This window comes from Pelobates fuscus, chromosome 4 (assembly GCF_036172605.1).
Source record: "Pelobates fuscus isolate aPelFus1 chromosome 4, aPelFus1.pri, whole genome shotgun sequence".
Taxonomy (NCBI): domain Eukaryota; kingdom Metazoa; phylum Chordata; class Amphibia; order Anura; family Pelobatidae; genus Pelobates; species Pelobates fuscus.
The window spans coordinates 346,655,387-346,674,875 of record NC_086320.1 but is presented as its reverse complement, the minus strand read 5'-3'; the positions used below and the strand labels follow the sequence as shown (position 1 = coordinate 346,674,875).

The 19,489-nt window shown below is 39.3% G+C and overlaps 1 protein-coding gene across 1 annotated transcript in view; it reads right to left on the bottom strand.

The window, feature by feature from the left end:
- The window catches only part of PLXDC2 (plexin domain containing 2), a 520,796-nt gene that overhangs the window by 221,360 nt on the left and 279,947 nt on the right, over window positions 1-19,489 (bottom strand). Inside the window, exon 4 of the mRNA XM_063452523.1 lies at window positions 5,187-5,256. Within this exon, the coding sequence (XP_063308593.1) occupies window positions 5,187-5,256 (70 nt within the window). The remainder of the gene's footprint in view (window positions 1-5,186; window positions 5,257-19,489) is intronic.

Below are 19,489 nucleotides of genomic sequence, written 5' to 3'. Positions count from 1 at the left end.
TAATAAATGTCCAGTCAAAGACCTTCTCCACATCAGTCCAGAGGAGAAGGAGAGAGTTCTCCAGTTGGAATGTCCTGTACATCAGATTAAATATATGGAATGTGTTGTCCATTGTCTCTCTCCAAGAGATAAAGCTAAACTGACCTCTGTGGACAAGGGTGGGCACTACCTGCCTAATTCGTTCAGCTAGGACCTTTGCAAAGAGTTTGAGGTCTGCGTTCAGCAGCAAGATGAGTCTTTAGCTGCAGCACGTGCTCTGATCCATGTCTTCCTTGGGCAATACTGTGATGTTAGCCAATAGGGAATCTCTTGGGAGGGCATTGTCCTGAAGAATGGATTTAAATTAATCCAGTAGTTTAGGTAGGAGTAGGTCACCGAAAGTTTTATAATACTGTAAAGTGAGGCCGTCCTGCCCAGGCTCTTTGCCCATCTGGGTCAGTTTGAGGGCCGTCTGTGAAGCACAGACTTGAAGTAAAACTGTATGCTATTCAAACTTGGCCACTGATTGAAATGATGCTGTAAAAAACGATTTAGATGAAAATGACACGTTCCGATATGGACCTACAATTATTTTTGGAATGTGTTGTAATAATCACTTCTAACACCTGCTATGTTTGAAAAGGTTTAGAAGATCTGTTCTTAAGCATTGTCCCCTCTATGTACTCTACATACGGTAGTCTAAATACTATGAAAAAGGTTTTCAAAATTTACGTTTTACCTTTTGCATAATATATCAGGCACTGAGGAATGCATAGGCATTATATACATAGTTATAATAATTATATATGGTTAAGGCTTACATACTATATCCATTCAAAACATGAATTCCTTTGAGACACATTATAACATTTTGCCTATTTAAGCCTTTAATTAAAGTTACGTTTTCCTAGAAAATGTTTGCAAGGTGGTGCATGATTTATAAAATATGCATCTTTATAGATAAATAAATTATTGCAACTGTAAAACTGTCAGTCAAAACTGACTTAAAGAAGCAATTATTCCCTAGTTCTGTTGTCATGCAGTACACAGCAGATAAACTAAGGCAAGAGGAACATGAAACTGATAAGGACATTTTCTCAGTAGTCGATTTATTAAGGTGATAATTTTGTTGTCTGTGGAAGTGCTAATCCGCATTCTCTACAGATCGATACCGAATGAACTTTACACAGTAAATGACTGCAATGTTGTGACAAGAAACAAGGCCTATCCATCTGATCGCAATAGAAATACAAATATATTGTTATATATAGTAATAGACAGGTAAACATAACTTACTTAGCCTTCCAAAGTAACTTTTCTGCCTGAATTGCTAGGTCAAACTCTATTTTATCCTTGGCATTCTTCTACAGATCTGCTTTAAACCCAGATTTCAAAAGACAGGGTTAAATGGCTCAATCAGTATTCACTATAGACAGTAAAGTATTTATCAAACACCAGCCCGTAACTAATTCGTTGCATAAAAAGGATCTGGAGAGCTTCCTGCCGCTAGAATCATTTCCCACTCTTATTTCCAACTCTTTCTGTTCATGTTTCAGTCTACAGTATCTCTTCTAAATACAAAATAAGTGGAGTACCCATGTGTTTTATTTTGCTGATCTACTATATTGGATATAGTATAATACTGTATATTATATATAATAATTCAAGAACAACAAGTTTTGCAACCGCAATTTTTATGCGTCCATTGCCCTCTCTATCTAACGGTAATTCATTTTGAAGAGATATTCAACTTAAAGGTTACTTGCATAATTTCACACTCATATATATCACTCATATCTTGTCTATTTTCCCATAATTAGTTTATGCATTTATTAAACAGTTGAGGTATACATTTTTTAAACAATTTTCACATTGTTTTCTTTTCTTCTGCTAGGATATATAACTAACAAGCACTTCCATAGTTACATTAATAATAATTAAGGTCCAAAAAATTCTCAAGTTCATAAATTTTCAACCTTTCACTCATCTCTGACTGTTCCCACCTCCTATAACCTCCGATCCAGTACTAACACAATATTTATCATACCACAATACAAAAATAAAGTGGCTCGATCCTTCTTTTCCTACAGAGCACCGCAATTATGGAATAACCTCAGGGACACAGTCAAAGCTTCATTCAATCTAAAATCTTTTAATAGATCTATGGCAATATACCTCAGCACAGAATGCACCTGAATATATTTATCACCTGTTATGTATTAAATTTATATATGTGTGTATGTATATATATATATATAGTTTGTATATTGTATTTTTGTAATATTGTATCCTATTGTAACAGTGCAATGTTTTGTGGACAAAGACCCAGGACATACTTGAAAACGAGAGAAATCTCATGTATCCATCCTGGCAAAATATTTTATGAATACATCTCTTTATCTCTTATTGATCCAAAATAATGGAAAACCAAAGCAATTTAAAACAAATTTTAATTGTGCCACAAAGTAGAATAAAAATCTCATTCAAAGTAATTTCATTTCCCTTTTTGAAAAGATTAGTGCAGAAATATTAATAGTCTAGTACTGCCAGCAGTATAATCCTATAATCCTATCCCAAGTTTCAATAATTGTATTTACATCAGTTGATTGGGGACATGTGGATCAAGAGATCTTGTGTCTCTGTGTAAACTTTCTAAATGTTTATATATAAAAGGAGAGTGATTCCCATCTGATGGACAATGCGACCGAATGACTCTGGAAATTACTTTGGTAATTTCTCATTTTAAGTTGGTTCCTGTAGGAGACCTGAAGTTCTAATTTAAAAGATCAATTTCCCTCCAACCCAAACCTACACACACCCTCCCCTTGGTCTATCTTTATTTTAAACAGTTAACAGCTTCCCCTCCGTATACCAGCTTGTTCTCCTTTAACTATGTCATCTAAAAAAAAAAAACAAAGCCTTCATCATAAACTCTTCCAGCAGTCTACTTTTCTGTCACGATTCGGGGAACCTAACACGCTAACAGGTCACAGAGAGGAAAAGGTGCAGTACCGGTCCTTAGAATGGCCGGGTTAAGCACACCAAGAATAGTCAGGAGACAAGCTGAGTAAGGGGAGCCAGAAAACAGGAGAACGTGAAACAAGCCGAGGTCAAAGGAATGGAGAATGCAGGAGAGTCGGAGGAACAAGCCAAATAATCGGTAACCAGAGAGAAACAAAAGCAAACAGCAATACAGGTAACTAAAGACCACAACAGGGCACTGAGGGACAGGAAAGGTAAGTATTTAAACCCTGTGGTTAATTCTGATTGGATAACTTCCAATCAGAATTAACAATCACACGTGGGAGATATCTATACCTCCCACTGTGATTGTCATACTGTGACTTTAACGCCGGGTCATGTGGCTGACCTCGGCGTTTGCATAAATGCGTGGTCTCCCAGCGTGCAGCGTTATATACGCTGCCGCCGGGAGACAAGAAGGAGGATGCGAGCGGCGTCTGAGGCTGTGAGGACGCCGCTTGCCAACAGGCATAGGAAGGGGAGACCACGGCTTGCAGCCTCCCCTCACAGCTGCCCGCGGAACCCTGACATTTTCCCACACATGAACTACACCCTTACCTCTTGTGTAATTTTAACATACTCCCTTTGAAATTTAAGTTTGAGCAGGGTCCTCCACACCTTCTGTTCCCATATGATACAAGCAACTTCATGTTTGTTTCCATATCATCCCTCATGGTCATGTCTCTCCCCTGTATCAACCACGCTGTTCCTTCCCTCTCTCCAATAGCACCTGGTCTATTAATTCCTCTCCCACACCAGACATTCTGTTATTCTCTCACCTACACACAGCACCAATGCTGGCCAATCCTTATCTCTCTCTCTCTCTGTGTCCCATTTCCTTTTATCCCACCTTTTTCCATTCTAGTAGAGGCAATGTGGGCATCTGAGAAAGAGCACACATTCTTGCAGAGGGGTCCATGGATGATTGTAGAAGTATTAATAATGCCCTGCATATCTAACGGCATGGTCAACTACCCTTAATTGCTGCTATCTTATCAATAATATAACATTCCATGCCAAGCCCTTACTACATTTTTATGTGTATGGGAGGTGTATGCACACGGGTTCTCCTTTCTCTGACATCTACTTCATTAAACCAGTGATGTAAGTTTGAATTAGAGCAGTGAGTACAAAATGAGCATGTTTGGTCATTGAAAGAAATCATAATTATATTTCCCTTTTCTCTTCTTATGGTGCAATCTCTCACCGTTTGTACTAATATCCACATACAGGAGCCCTCGATTACTGTATGTAGCTATTTTTGTGGATATTTTTGGCTTTTGCTGAAAAGTGGTTTATAACAACTATTAAAAAAAGTTCTTAAGCTGTCAACTCCTAATTCCAAATATTATTCGAGGCCAATACAAACCATTGTGTGGAAATCTATTCACAAACCAGACTTTACATAGGACACGAGGTCATGCGTTTAGACTAGAAGAAAGCAGATTTCGTCTAAGGCAAAGGAAAGGTTTTTTTACTGTAAGAACAATCAGGATGTGGAATTCTCTGCCGGAAGAAGTGGTTTTATGGAGTCCATACAGATGTTCAAACAGCTACTAGATGCATACTTGAAAAAACAGAATAGTCAAGGATATAATCTTTCAATGTAGGGTAATAGTAGGATAAATCTGACTGCCATTCTGGGGTCAAGAAGGATTTTTTTTCCTAGTTTGTTGCAAAATTGGAAGTGCTTCAAACTGGGTGTTTTGCCTTCTTTTGGATCAACAGCAAAAAACATATGTGAGGAAGGCTGAACTTGATGGACGCAAGTCTCTTTTCAGCTATGTAACTATGTAACTATGTAATATATATATATATATATATATATATATATACTATAAAAAAAATATTAAAATGCAGCTTTTTCTAACTTTCTATTTTATCATAGATTGTGTAAAAAGCAAAATCCCTGGGAAATGGTCAGAATTTGTAGACAAGAGGGCATATTATCATTGGTAGAAAACCATGAAAAATGAATTTTCTGCTTAAGAGCTTCCAATCATGTTACTATTATGAAGCATAAGAATTATTCTCTAAGGGCTTCAACTTTTCTTGAAAATACCATTCTAAATGTACTTGATGTTTTCTAAGAGCTAAGAGACGCCATACATGCATTATTTTTTTTGCAACACCAGAAGCGACATTTTATAGAATTTCAAAAGGTGAATGAGTAGGCTTGTACTTACCTCCAGTTGCCACCGTAATTTCACGCAGAAAATGTCCGTAGAATGGAAAATCAAACGATAGGTTCACTCTCTGTAAGGTACAATGCAAAAAAGTTATTATTATTATTATAATTTTTTTTTTGAGAACTAACAAAAAAAAAAAGTTTTATGTCAAATTGTGATATACTCATTATAGCGCATGCTTTTCTCCAAACACCTTTTCAGTTTTACTTCAAATAGCATTCAGTTTTGAAGGTGTTACCTTGGAAACAATTCGGCCAGGGTAATTGAAAGAGAAATTCTGGTATAGCGAATGCTTAGTATCATTTCACTGTAGTTTATTCCCTTCTTCAAAATTTAACCTTTATGTCGGGGAAAACCAAATTCATGGCTGTTGCATATTGTCATTTTTAAAACATGTTGCCGTTTTATAAACTTCATAAAATGAAGGCTGGTATTTTTGTCATTGTTTTTTTTCTTTAATTTATATTTGTTAGTAAAGAGAAAGGGTATTTTTAGTTCATGTATTCAGATGAAAGCCATTGTCTTACGGACTAAAAGACAATTTACTATTTACTTAAATGAGTAAAAATGTTGCTGACAAGTCTCTTCTTAGTTTCATTATTAAAAACAATAAACTCTGCAGCTCCTGTTAAGTCTAAGTTCTATACCCGGCAATATTTCAATCTTAATGATCTTTGTCAAGAATGGGCTTAAGGGGAGATTTATCAAGGCAAGACAGGTGCTATTATAGGTGCAAAGTGCTAAATGTTAAGAGACATTCCATCGGTTTCCAATGATGATTATTCTAATTTTGTACTAATTTTGCCCATTTTAACTTCCAATAAACTGGAATAGAAAAATACTACAACATATGTGTTATTATTAAATAAAAGAAGAAAAAATTGTGCAGAGTTCAAATAAATTCATTTATAGTAGTATAAATCTAAATAAGAAAAAGGTTAACACAGGTTAAAGGAGATTATCAGTTTTTTTTTTTTCAGTTGTGTTAATTTCTGAGAAGCGACTGTTCCACTTTGAAAAACAAGCATAAACAAATCAACCATAAATACAAATGTAAACATTTTACGGAAATCTATTACACAGTTTCTCTTTAAAGTCTTTATAGTCAACTTGTAAGACTACAAGTGATCTATTAGCATATAATATTTTTAGGATATTTTATTATATGGGCAATTATTTAATGGACAGTAAAAACTCACAAGGAGCAAATGTGGTAAAGTGTTTCAACAAGAAATACAATACAATTAAAAATCAGTGACTCGACAAGCAGCTCAAAAACACACGTATAAAAAAAAACATTGTATTTATAAGTGACCAACTTACAAACCAGTAGCGGAGCGCTATAAATGAAATCAAACAGTACCCCTTACTGAACGTGAAAAAATTAACATCTCAATCATGTCATATAACATGTAAAACATAAAGAAAACAAATATAGTGCAAATGGTACTAGAATGTGACAAATGCAGGATGGTATTGCAGATAAACTCACGTGGGTTAGAGCCCATATGTGTTTCAACAATCTCACAGATGAGGCTTTTAAGGCAGTACCCGACCTTGCTTTAGAGGGTATTGATTCTCAAAGTAAACAGAGATATAAAAAGGCAATAATAGTGCAGTAGGTCCACATAAAATCAATTGGAATTGATTAGGCTCTATCAAGGGTGAGCATTACCATATCACCTCTTTTAAGTGTTGACTTTTTTTTATGTGGACATACTGCACTATTATCGGTCTCACCGTTTATTGTGAGATCTTCAAAACCTCTCAGTAGTGCTATTTTACACTAATACAATTCGTCCATCCATTCGTTCATTACACAAAACAATTAGCTCTCCTGTACCAAACAAAAATAGTTTAAAATAGCATATAAAATAAAATGTTAAACACAGCTGTAGGTCAAGTGGAATTCTACTGAAAAAAATAATAATGTATGCCCAAATATGCTGACATGAGTTAAAGCTAGTTTGAACCTGAGCATGTGGTTTTCCAGATGCTCATTTTCTGTGTTGTAGGTTCAGCAGATGTTGGACACTGATTAATTATTCCGAGCAATGTATAAATCATTAGCTGGCAAATGCAAGTCAAGTAATTTCCAAAGTGAGTGAAAATCATTTAAAAATGAAATCAAAACCTTTTAAAGGGGCCCAGTCAAGCACACAAACTTCACATATTTACAATGTATACATTATATTGGTAGAATCAAATACAATAGTTATGTTAATGACGATAATTATGGTGTCAGGAGTGTCCTGGCATCACCAAATTTATGTAGTCAAACAGTTTTAAAATAGTTTGACTTTTTACCCATGGTTTACTAGTTGCTGCTCTTTGCCTCAAGTGCAGCCGGAAGCGCTCAGCTTTGAGAGTCAATCCTTCGGGGCTGCGGAGGGTGCGGACCACCCAGGTGCTCTGCAGATAGGTTGGGTGTGCAGCGCTAGACTCTGCCCCCTCAGATAGACCTCCAACCCCCTCATTAGACATTTTCTTTTTTTCTTCAGACTTATCCCTCGAAATGCAGCTCCCAACCCCTACTACAGCCCCTTAGCACACTCCTACAGCCACTAACACCCAATTGCAGCCCCTATACCCCATTACAGACCCTAACTCCATACTATACCCCTATTCCCAAATTGCAGCACCTATACCCCACTATCCCCTCACTTGCATCCCTTATCTTCTACTACAGCCCCTAGCTCCCATTTTACATCCAATATTTACACTACAGCCCCTATTCCCTTACTACAGCCTCTATCCCACACTACAGCACCAAACACCCCATACATTAGCCCCTATCCCTCCCACTACAGCCCCTATACCCCCCACTTGCACCTTCTATATCTTCCTATTTGAAGCCTATATCCCCTCACTTGCAGCCTTTATCACATACAACAGCAGCTAACCCCTTTTTTACCCCATACCCCCCACTACAATCCATTTTCCTCTATTGCAGTCCATATCCCCACACAACAGCATCTTTCCCTAATTGCAGCCATCCCCCACTACAGCTCCTAACCCCCCTACTACAGCTCCTATCCTCCATTACATTTCCCAAACCCCCAATTACATCCTATACACTCCACTACAGCCCCTAATGTTTCTACTACAGCCACTATCTCCCCACCAGAGACCCTATCCCCCCTCTACAGCTGCTATCCCCACACTAAAGCAACCTCCCCCCACTAGAGCCCAACACCCCCACTACAGACCCTAGCCCCCTACTACAGCCCCTAACTTCTTAATTACAGTCCCTATCACCCCACTACAGCCCACTAACAGTGCCCATCCTGAGATTAGGTTATGGATCTGCCCCTGGCACTGATAAGCTATTTGGGCACAAGATTGCACTGATTAGCTATGTTGAGACAAAGATAGTATTGATTAACTATTTGGGGACAAAGATGACACTGGGAAGCTGTACGGCTGACAAGGTATTGCAAAATAAAACGCCCCCCAAACGCCTTGGCAGGTTTCTTGTCAGCCTCTTGTGGGGGACCGAAAAGCTGGCGTACTGGTCACCTCAGGGCTCCCCCGAGGCAGGCATTTACTTATGTAGAAGGCTGGCAGTGAGGGAGCACTCTTCCTTGATATCTCCCTGCTCAGCTCCCTTGCGTGCCCAGCTGTGATGCCGGAGCCGAAATATGACATCACTCCAGCCCCCGACATCTTAGAGGCGTGCGTGGGAGCTGAGGAAGAAGATCAGAACTCCTGCGCCTGCAACTGCTTCCTGTGTCTGCATGCCCTGCCAGCCGAGCTGCAGCCAACCCCACTAGATCCTAGGTAAAAGGAAGGCGGGTTGAATTGTAATTAAAAAAAATTGGGAGTACGTTAGTGTGTATGTGTGTCTGTTAGTGTGTGTGTGTTAATGAGTGTGTGTGTTAGTGAGTGTGTCTGTTAGTGAGTGTGTCTGATAGTGACTGTGTTAGTGTACATCTGTTAGTGAGTGTGTTAGAGTGTATGTGTCTGTTAGTGTGTGTGTCATGCTTCTGACCAGGTCAGAGAGGAGACGATTGCAAGGGTTATTGGTTAAACTTTGTCATATTAGACATAACAAATTTACTGAAAATAAAGAATAAAGGGCAGTCTGCCACAAACAGGATACTTTGTGAGAAAAAAACAGGGTTTAGGCAATATGCCACAAACAAGATCTTTAGAAAGTAAATGAATAAAGTCTTTTGTATACAAGCAAGCTTGAAGTTATACCAAGTAGTTAAGGATTTCCAGGATACTTTGCAATGCAGCTAGTTATAGGTAAATACCTTATAGGATAAAGCAATACAGGATCATGCAGAGTTGCAGAGGTTGAAACAGGTAGATATATTCCAAAATAATATAATGCAGGTTGCTTACGAGATCATGCAGTGATGCAGCAATTGAAGCAGTTAAGATTCTTCAATGAAGGCAATACGCCACAAATCAGGATTCTTGGAAGCCTATAAGGAAAGTCTTTCAGGCAAGTTCAGGATGAAGTAATGCAGGTTAGTGCCTTTCAGTATGAGGAAAAGCAGATGAGTACAGGATGAGGCACTGCAGGTAAGTTCTCTACAGAATGAAATCATGTAGATAAAATACAGGATATTACCAGGAACAGAGATTCTTTATCAGAGCATAGACTTCATCATCATCAGAGCATAGACTTCAATGTCAAGGCACTGTTGTGTGCTGGGAGTAGATTTATCAATCCTCCTAATTAGTTAATCCAGGTGAGGATATTAAGGAGAGTGAATAGATTAGTGGCTAGCGAGGCCACTAGAGGAGAAAATCATGAAGTTCACTTAAAGGGCCAGTCTTGCATGTCTTACATGTCAGTTTTGAAACCTGACAGTGTGTCTGTTAGTGAGTGTGTAACTGTGTGTCTGTTAGTGTGTGTGTCTGTTAGTGAGTGTGTTAGTGTGTGTGTCTGTTAGTGAGTGTATGTCTCTTAGTGAATGTGTGTCTCTTACTGAGTGTGTGTGTGTCTGTTAGTGTGTGTGTGTGTATGTGTGTTTTTCAGTGAGTGTGTATGTGTGTTTGTCAGTGAGTGTGTATGTGTGTTTTTCAGTGAGAGTGTATATGTGTTTGTCAGTGAGTATGTATTTCTGTCCGTCAGTGAATGTGTATGTTTATCAGTGTGAGTGTGTCTACCAGCTAGTGTATATATGTGTCTGTCAGTGAATCTCTGTGTTTGACATTGAGTGGGTGTGTCTGATATGTGTATGTCACTTAGTGTGTATGTGTGTTTGTCAGTGTGCATCTGTCAGTGAATATACGTGTACCTTATTGCGTGTGTCTGACACTGAGTGAGTGCGGGCATGTGTCTGTCAAGCAAAGAGCGTGTTGTTGTTTTTTTTTATAATTCTTTATTTTTGCATTGACAGAGGATGTGACATGTTTTCTGTATATAGGCTTGTGCAAAAGCCAGTACATGGTTTAAAAGTGTGCGGCTGGTACAGAGAAAGGCAGTATACATGGTATGTCTTATTTACACTTGTGGTGTAGCAGCCGTCTGTCAGCGTTTTTTTTGTTGAACAAGAAAAGAGATTACATACATAACAGTAAGTAACAATGGATTTATTATTGTTGTCAATGTAGCTTTCCCACGTCCTGGAGAACGACTTCATGGAGCCTCGAATTTGGGCTGTCATTTTGTCCATAAGGTGGCATTCCTTAATTTTGTTGAGTACTATGGTCATGGGGGGTGTGGTGGGTCGTAGCCAGGTTTGGGCCAAGGCCCGTCTGGCTGCTAGAGTGATTTTGTTGAACAACTGTTGTTCTGGCCTGGACCAGTTATCAAAGGGTTTTGCCAGGAGGAAAGTCCATGGGTTCAGTTCAACAGGTCTGGATAGTATCTGGGATGGCAGTGTTTGGACGTCTTCCCAAAATGTTCTAACCTTGGGACAGGACCACCACATGTGAGTGTATGTCCCTTTTGCTCTGCAGTACCGCCAGCAGGTGTCTTTTATATGGCACAATTGGACCGGTGTGGTGTACCACCAGAACATTGTTTTATAGGATTGTTCTTGCATTGTGACGCATATAGAGGTTTTTGAATTGGCCTCCTATATGTCTTGCCAGTCAATACCCTCTAGTGTTTTCCATTTATCAGTGCAGTGTAGAGTCCCCCATTCCTTAATGGTGGAACAGAGGTGGGAGTAGAGTTGGGTGATCATGCCCCTTTGGTATTTCTCTGTGTGGCAGATTTGTTCGAAGAAGGTCGGTTTGGTTTTGGCTGCGTTTTTTTCAGTCGCTGGGGTAGCGTAGTTTTGGAGTTGGAGGTATCTGAAAAAGTCAGATTGGGTCAGGGTTGCTCTGGTTTGCAATTCTGGGAAAGAGACTACGGAGTCCCCTGTGTATAATTGGTGGACTCTCTGGAGGCCAGCACACTCGAGGCCCTTGAAGTCCCACTGTCTCATGCCCGGCATGAAGGCCCTGTTGCGGTATATTGGGGTGAGGGGGGAGGTTGAGGATGTTAGTTCATATTTAAGGGCAACCCTGGTCTTCTATCTTGGCCCCAGAGATCAGGGGGTGTTCCCTGATTGCCTGGAGGAGTGGTTCAAGGGTCAGTACAAAGAGTAACGTGCATCCTTGTCAGGTGCCGTTGCTTATATTGAATAGTGGGCACATTGCTCCTGATATTTTTATTTGTGCCAATACGTTAGTGTAAAGTGCCCAGACTGCTGTGACATAGGGTGAGAGAAATCTTAGGTATTCCAGTAGCGCGAACATGTAGGGCTGTTTTACGCGGTCGAAGGCTTTTTCAGCGTCTAGTGAGAGGGCTAAGGATGGTGTTTTAGCTGCCGCTAGTGTCCAGATTATGTCTATGTTTCTGCGTGTGTTCTCGCTGCCTACCTGGAATGAATCCTACCTGGTCCGCGTGAATTAAGTGCGTTATCTTGGTGAAAATCTTGCTGTCATGGTTGATGAGGGAGATGGGTTGGTATGCTTTGGGTAGGGAGTGGTCTTTGCCCGGCTTTGGGAGTAGTATTATGTTAGCTTGTGTCATGTCCCTGTAGGGGGGAGTCCCTGTCATCAAATCTTGGAATAGGGTTTCCAAGTGTGGGATTAGTTTGTCTCGGAAAGTTTTGTAGTAGCCCCCTTCAAAGCCGTCTGGGCCTGGAGCCTTGTTGCTTTTAAGGGTTGAGATGGCTGCGTTTATTTCGTCTTTGGTTATGGGTGTCGAAAGTTCTGCTATGGCCGCTGTGTGTAATTTAGGTATCTTTAAGTGGGTGAGGAATTCTGAGATGTTCCGGTGTGTGTTGGTGTCTGGCGTGTTGTCTTGGGGAGAGTGGTTGTATAGTGTTTTGTAGAAGGTTGTGTTGGCCGGGGAGGTTTTTAGTGTTTCATCTGGGGCTTTAATAGCTGTGATGTGTGGATGCTGGGTTCTGGGCCATAGCTTGCGGGCCATCAGGGTGTCCATTTTATTGGAGTTGTCATAGTAGGTCCGTTTGGACCATGTTAGTGCTCGGACTATGTCATCTATGAGTAGTTGTCTGATAGAGATGCGTATGTCTCTGAGTTGTTGTAGGGCTTGGGGGGTTGGAGTGGTTTGCAGGTGCCCTCTCCCATCTCTGTTCCCCCGAACCAGTGTCCAAAGTGTGGATGTGTGGGCGAGTGTGCGTTGTTTTATTCGTCGACCAAGGGGGGTGTGGGTTAGGGGTGGGGTGAAGCGTGTTGGTTTGAAATAGGAAGAGAAATGTAAAAGGAGGGATGGGGGTGGGTGGCAGAGTTTTGTCATGCCTAGGGCAGCACAAAACTAGAATACATGACTGGCTGTATGGGGACAGAGATGGAAGCTGTATGTGCAAAGCTGGCACTGTAGGAAGTGGGTGACATGTTACCTGGTGAAGTTTGGGAGTCCAAAGAAGTGGAGTGGATTCCATAGAAAATAGGTGTGGCTAGAAGTGTTATGTTTGTGAAGGGCGGAATAAGTTATATAGCCACGCCCACCTGGGGGCACCACAAATATTCTTGCACCCAGGTGTCAGTGGTCCTTATGAATGTGAAATTCTAAAATGACTGCTAGAAAATGATGAGCTTCTGTGAACTTGACAAATGCCCACAGTTGATGATGTGGATGGACGGAGACACCTGTATATTTCTTTCTGGCATTTCTCCAATTTTTTTCATGGCAATAAGCTCAGTTCCACAAATGAACATGAAAGGCTGAGATATCTTTTGTATATCTTTGTTCAATGTTTGACTAGCACAACATAGAAATAAAATGTGCATCACTACAAAATCGCGCTCTGTCATATATATCACTAAAGTGCCATGCTCCTCTGAAGCTTGACAGAAACTGACCACCTCAGTAAAGACTTTCAGATAATTTCTCATGTGTGGGAAAAATACATTCGGAAAACAGTGTCACTAAAAATATAAACTTTAGTCACAGATTGTAATTAGCTAATTATGATCCTGGTCTGAATATTGGGAATACTGGATTAAAGGACCACTATAGGCACCCAGACCAATTCAGCTCAATGAAGTGGTCTGGGTGCCAGGTCACTCTGATTTTAACCCTGCAGCTGAAAACATAGCAGTTTTAGTTAATCAAGCCTCTAGTGGCTGTCTAACTGACAGCTACTAGAAGCCGCTTCCACGATTCTCAGTGTGATTCTCATTGAGTAATGCTTTCCTATGGGCGGTTTAAATCTGTGCGCGGCTCTGGGCGCGCATGCGCATTAGGAGCTGACATCAGCAGGGGGAGGAAAGGTCACCAGCACCGAGGGAGCCCAGCACTGGATTAAGGTAAGTGGTTGAAGGGGGCTTTAACCCCTTCAGCCCAGTGGGAGGGGGGCTCCTTCACGTTTGTATCCCTGTTCCTAATGACATCATTACATTCTAGATACAGGGCTTTGCTAACATGTGAGCACCATCTGTATTTCACCTTGATGCCTCTACTAATAAATTACCTCCTATTCATTATAGCAGAATAGAGAAGAGTTGACAGACTCATACTCAATTCTTGGTTCTCTATTGCCCAAGGATTGTTTTATCATATTTTTTATAAATAATTTTTTAGGGTGTTCCTTTTTCTCTATTTTCACTTTTGTTTATTTAGTCAATATTTATCATCACTAACACAGGAGCATAAATGTATACTTAACTAATATATTGAGCCCCATAACCACTACAACACAGTGTTAATTATGTTAATTGTGTTAATTATCATGCCAGGAGTATGCTAGTGTCATCCCATGGTAAGTAATCAAACTGTATTTGTATGGATTGACAACTTACATGCACAGAGAAAATAATTTAGGTGAAACCACGTAATAAATAAAGCCAAGGTCCTCAAAAAACTAATATTTATTCTATAATATCCAAAAGAAAAAAAAATGTTACAAAAAATCCAAATAAATTCTAGGGCAGCAAAAAGTGAAATAGGTGGCAGAGAGGAATTGTAATTGCCAGAAAATATCCCTCAGTTAAAAAATGCTTAATTAAATGCATGCTTGTTTTCACTGGGGGATTTTTTCTTTATATTTGTACTTAGAGAGTGGAGAGTCCCTTCCACGGTAACCAGATATTCCCTTTATTCCGATACAAAGCAGTAGTTGAAGCTGTATAATAACATTTAGCCATCAAGGGTGTTTTAACTTGGTAGCATAACTAAAAATAAAATGTAAATAAAAATAAAATGCAAATAAAATGTAAATAACATATAAAGATGCACGCAGAAGTAAATAATTCATCAAAACTGCTTAGTACATCAATGGAAAAAAGAACATAAACACGAACTCAATGATAATAAATAAATTAACTGATGTAGCTTCCCTATTAAAAACGCGCGACTGACTTTAAAGTAAAATATCATAGAAATATATATGAGCACAAAATATCAAAACATTAAAACTACAAAACACAAATTTATTAAACAGAATACAAAATACTGGAGAAAAAAAATACGAGACCCTAATAATAACTGTAAAAAAATGGAGTGTAACATCTATTAATAGAATCACTCAGTCAGAATGCACATATAACATACAGAACAAACGCCAATAAAAGCGATGAGCACACTGTGTTCCCAAAAAGAAAAACAAACGGTATATAAAAGCTATAAAAGCATAACAATCCTCATAAAATCATAGCGTACTAAGATACTTGGAAAGAGAGCTGATTCTAGTACTTAAATAGGGTCTAGTACCCATATAAAAAAACAGTCCCAAATAGTATCTCTGTGTGTGATTCAGATTTCATTCATGATCTTTTCCAGTGGAGAATGTTTATAGGGTTGTTGAAGAAATAAAGTTGTGCAATGTGCATGAATAGAACTCTAGTCTCCAATGTGATATAAATGTATATGAGCAACATGTGTGTAAATTCCTCCCCCAGCCAATGAGTTTAACCCCTTAAGGACACATGACATGTGTGACATGTCATGATTCCCTTTTATTCCAGAAGTTTGGTCCTTAAGGGGTTAAAGTAAGACAGTAGTGCATGCTGGATGTAATGCCAGAAATGTCATGCTAAGGCTCTGCTGTTAAACACTGGAAAATAGTGTTCCAACCACTGACTGAAGATGTGGAAAGGTTTTGTCCTGTGGTTTTTCCAACTTACTCTCCATTTTTTTTTCTCCTGTTGTTTTCCCCCATCTGACTGGATTGGCAGGCTAGAAACTCCAGCTACCGTATGCCATTGCAACCGGCTTAATGCTACGAATTTTCTATTCCACCCTGGAGGACAGATATTAATTCTAGACTGAAGTTGTAGAATTGTTTAGTCCTGGGGAGAGGAAGACAAGTGGATTGTCAGATGCCCACTCACTCTCACTTTATACTGATATTCTAAATAATGACAAGCTTCATGGTCCTACATCATCAGTTCATTATCACTGGTATAATCAAATGACAATGCTTCAGCCACGGTCACTGATATATATTAAAGTCACCAGATATTCCATTTATCCTGATTAGAGGTGTCCCGAACGGTTCGCTGGCGAATAGTTCCTGGCGAACATAGTGTGTTCGCGTTCGCCACGGATGGCGAACATATGCGATGTTCGGTCCGCCCCCTATTCGTCATCATTGAGTAAACTTTGACCCTGTACCTCACAGTCAGCAGACACATTCCAGCCAATCAGCAGCAGACCCTCCCTCCCAGACTTTCCCACCTCCTGGACAGCATCCATTTTAGATTCATTCGGAAGCTGAATAACATTTTTTTTTATTATTTTTATTTTTTTATTATTTTTCTTTTTTATTCTTTATTTTTGTAGTGCATGGAGGTATAACAAATGAGCATGTGGTACTCCAACGGCATTCCTCTTGCTTTTCAAGTAACAATTGTAACAATAGGGTATATGTTAATATGTGCACATTTTATATGTTAAATTATTATGAGGTTTGTCAGTCAGATTCAACAACTTGGTAGTGTTTAGACAGGCTTCTCACGTTTCCTATGTTCCAGCGCTGCTTCATGGATGTTACTCTTCTTGTAATACCCACTGGTTGTCCTCTGCCCTTCCTCAGCTCCTCCCAAAGTTTTCTTTAATTTGCCCAGATTGGGATGCATCTCCAATCATGACAAATCTCTTGATTCTTGTCAAATAATACAATTTACACACACACAAAAAAAAACCTGCTTTTATCACGGTAAGTCCTCAGTTTAATATTTTTGATTAAGCATTTTCAAATGATTTTTATATTTTTAAAAATGTAGTTTGTTTTTTTAAATGTTAGTGTCAAGAAATATATCAATATATATATATATATATATATATATATATATATATATAAATAGAAAGTATGTACCTTGGCACTCACCCTTTCCAAAAAAAATAGTTTAAATGCCTAGGTGCTATCCCACGTTGTAGTATATATATATGAAGAAATAAGAGATGCACTCTCAGGTCTTGATCAATAATAAAATCGGTATTTTATTCTCCAAATAGGGTTAACATTATCCGATCGACGTTTCGACCCCTTAGGGCCTTCCTCAGGATCCTGAGGAAGACCCTAAGGGGTCGAAACGTCGATCGGATAATGTTAACCATATTTGGAGAATAAAATACCGATTTTATTATTGATCAAGACCTGAGAGTGCATCTCTTATTTCTTCATATATATATATATATATATATATATATATATATATATATATATATATATATATAGAGAGAGAGAGAGAGAGAGAGAGAGAGAGAGAGAGAGAGAGAGAGATAAAGGTTTTTCATTGCAGAAGTCTTCTAATGAGCACTGCAATAACACAGCGTTAATGTTACATTTAAGTTAGATTATATATATATATGTAAATAAATATTAAAATATTTTTTCTAAATAATAAATCATTTGAAAATCATATCTAAAAATATTAAATCAAGGTTTAAATGCCCTTTAAAATCCATCCTTCAATTTATTGAATGAATTGTATACATGTTTAAAAACTGACCATGCAAATAAATCTCAATTAAAGGGGGTCTGTCCCTTTTTAAAATTGCATTATTTAATAAAATACTGAAAATCACCTTTACCTTATGTTAACCTTTTATTCATGAGAAATTTTGCATTCTTTAAATTTGTATTAAATATTTCTGTTTCCCCTTCTCCACTTACAATGTTCCATCCAGATCACTGATTATCTCCGCCTCTGTGAGGATACCTGATGCAAGTTGTGGGGAGAACTATTTTAGAAAAAGACAACCTATAACAATGACTGACAAGGAGTCAATATGGAGGTGCTCTGTTTTGGGACTGATGTTTGAATTTCTGCATTTAATTTACATTTGCAGACCTAACATATACATATTTGATACGAAAATAGCGCACAAGAAAATGTAATATTAAACATTCCAGGAAGTGACAATTAGATATTTTCACATCTGCTTGTAAGAAAATGTCTTTATACATTTTGCTAATAGCAATACTGTATGCAGGTTTGTAAATCAATATGACTATATTTGTTATAAAATGAATATATATATATATATATATATATATACAGGGCCGGATTAAGAGCCCAGTGGGCCTGGAGCTGACAATTATGATGGGCCTAATTACGGAATCTTATCGACCAAAAACACTAAAACAGTCATACCTCCCAAGCATCATGTATCTGATGGAGATGGTGCTGGAGGGAAACTCAAAGGATGCAGCTATAAGAAAACACATACTCTATGCTAATCTCCCTCTAATTTATGCGTTCATCTTATAAGTAAATCCATACCCCCTAACAGCAGTGTCCAGTGAAGCAGGAAATCAATGGGCGCGGTAAAAGGGTGTGCCACTGGCGCGAATCACGTGACCAGACCTGCCAAAAGGGGTGAACATGCCCAGAAAGGGGGCATGTTTGTCCAAAGAATTGGAAGGTCAGCCTGGCATGAATGTATGTCAGGCTGCCCGCCAATCCTGCAGGCTGTCCAACTAAGGGCATACTATGCAGGCAGCACACCTGAGCTTGACATAAATGTGTCTAATGATGCGCTCACTCCATGCTTTCTAAGGACTGTACCCTAGCACTCGCTGGTCCACTAGTCTCCTTACCTTCTTACTAGCAGGCAGAAGTTCCTGGTATATAGTCTGAGACAGAGAAAAGGTGAGTGTAGAATAAAGGGGACATGCCACAGTGTTAGAGAGACCAACGTCTGCATTACCTAAACTAATTTTATTGTCAGCCAGTCCACACAAGTTTTGTTCCCATACATCCCTCTCAAGCTTCCAAACATAAAGGGACACTATAGTCACCAGAACAACTACAGCTTACCGTATTTATTCGAGTATAACGCGAGTATAACCCGCGGCCAGCTCGACGGCCGTGGGTCTCGCGAGATTTACACTGGGGAGCTGGAGGAGCTGCAGGGAGGTGAGTAAACGCTTGCTGCCCGCCCCCCCCCAGGACCGCCGGGCTTGTAATGAGCCCGGCGGTCCTGGGAGGTATTATCGGAGCACCCACTCCCTCCCTCTTCTGCTGGGCTAATATTTATTCGAGTATAACGCGCACCCCTAATTTTCGATTAAAAATCGGTACAAAATTTTATACCGATTTTTAATTGAAAATTAGGGGTGCGCGTTATACTCGTGTGCACGTTATACTCGAATAAATACGGTATTGTATTTGTTCTGGTAAGTAGAATCATTCCATTCAAGCTTTTTGCAGTAAACACTGTCTTTTCAGAGAAAATAACTCCACTGGCCGCTCCTTAGATGACTGCTAGAGGTGCTTCCTGGGGCAGTGCTGCCTAGTGTGCAGCACTGCCATTCAGTGTCTCCACCCTCTGCATGCAGACACTGAACTTTCCTCATAGAGATGCATTGATTTTATCTTTATGAGGAGATGCTGATTGGCCAGGGCTATGTTGGACTTGTGCTATCTCTGCCCCT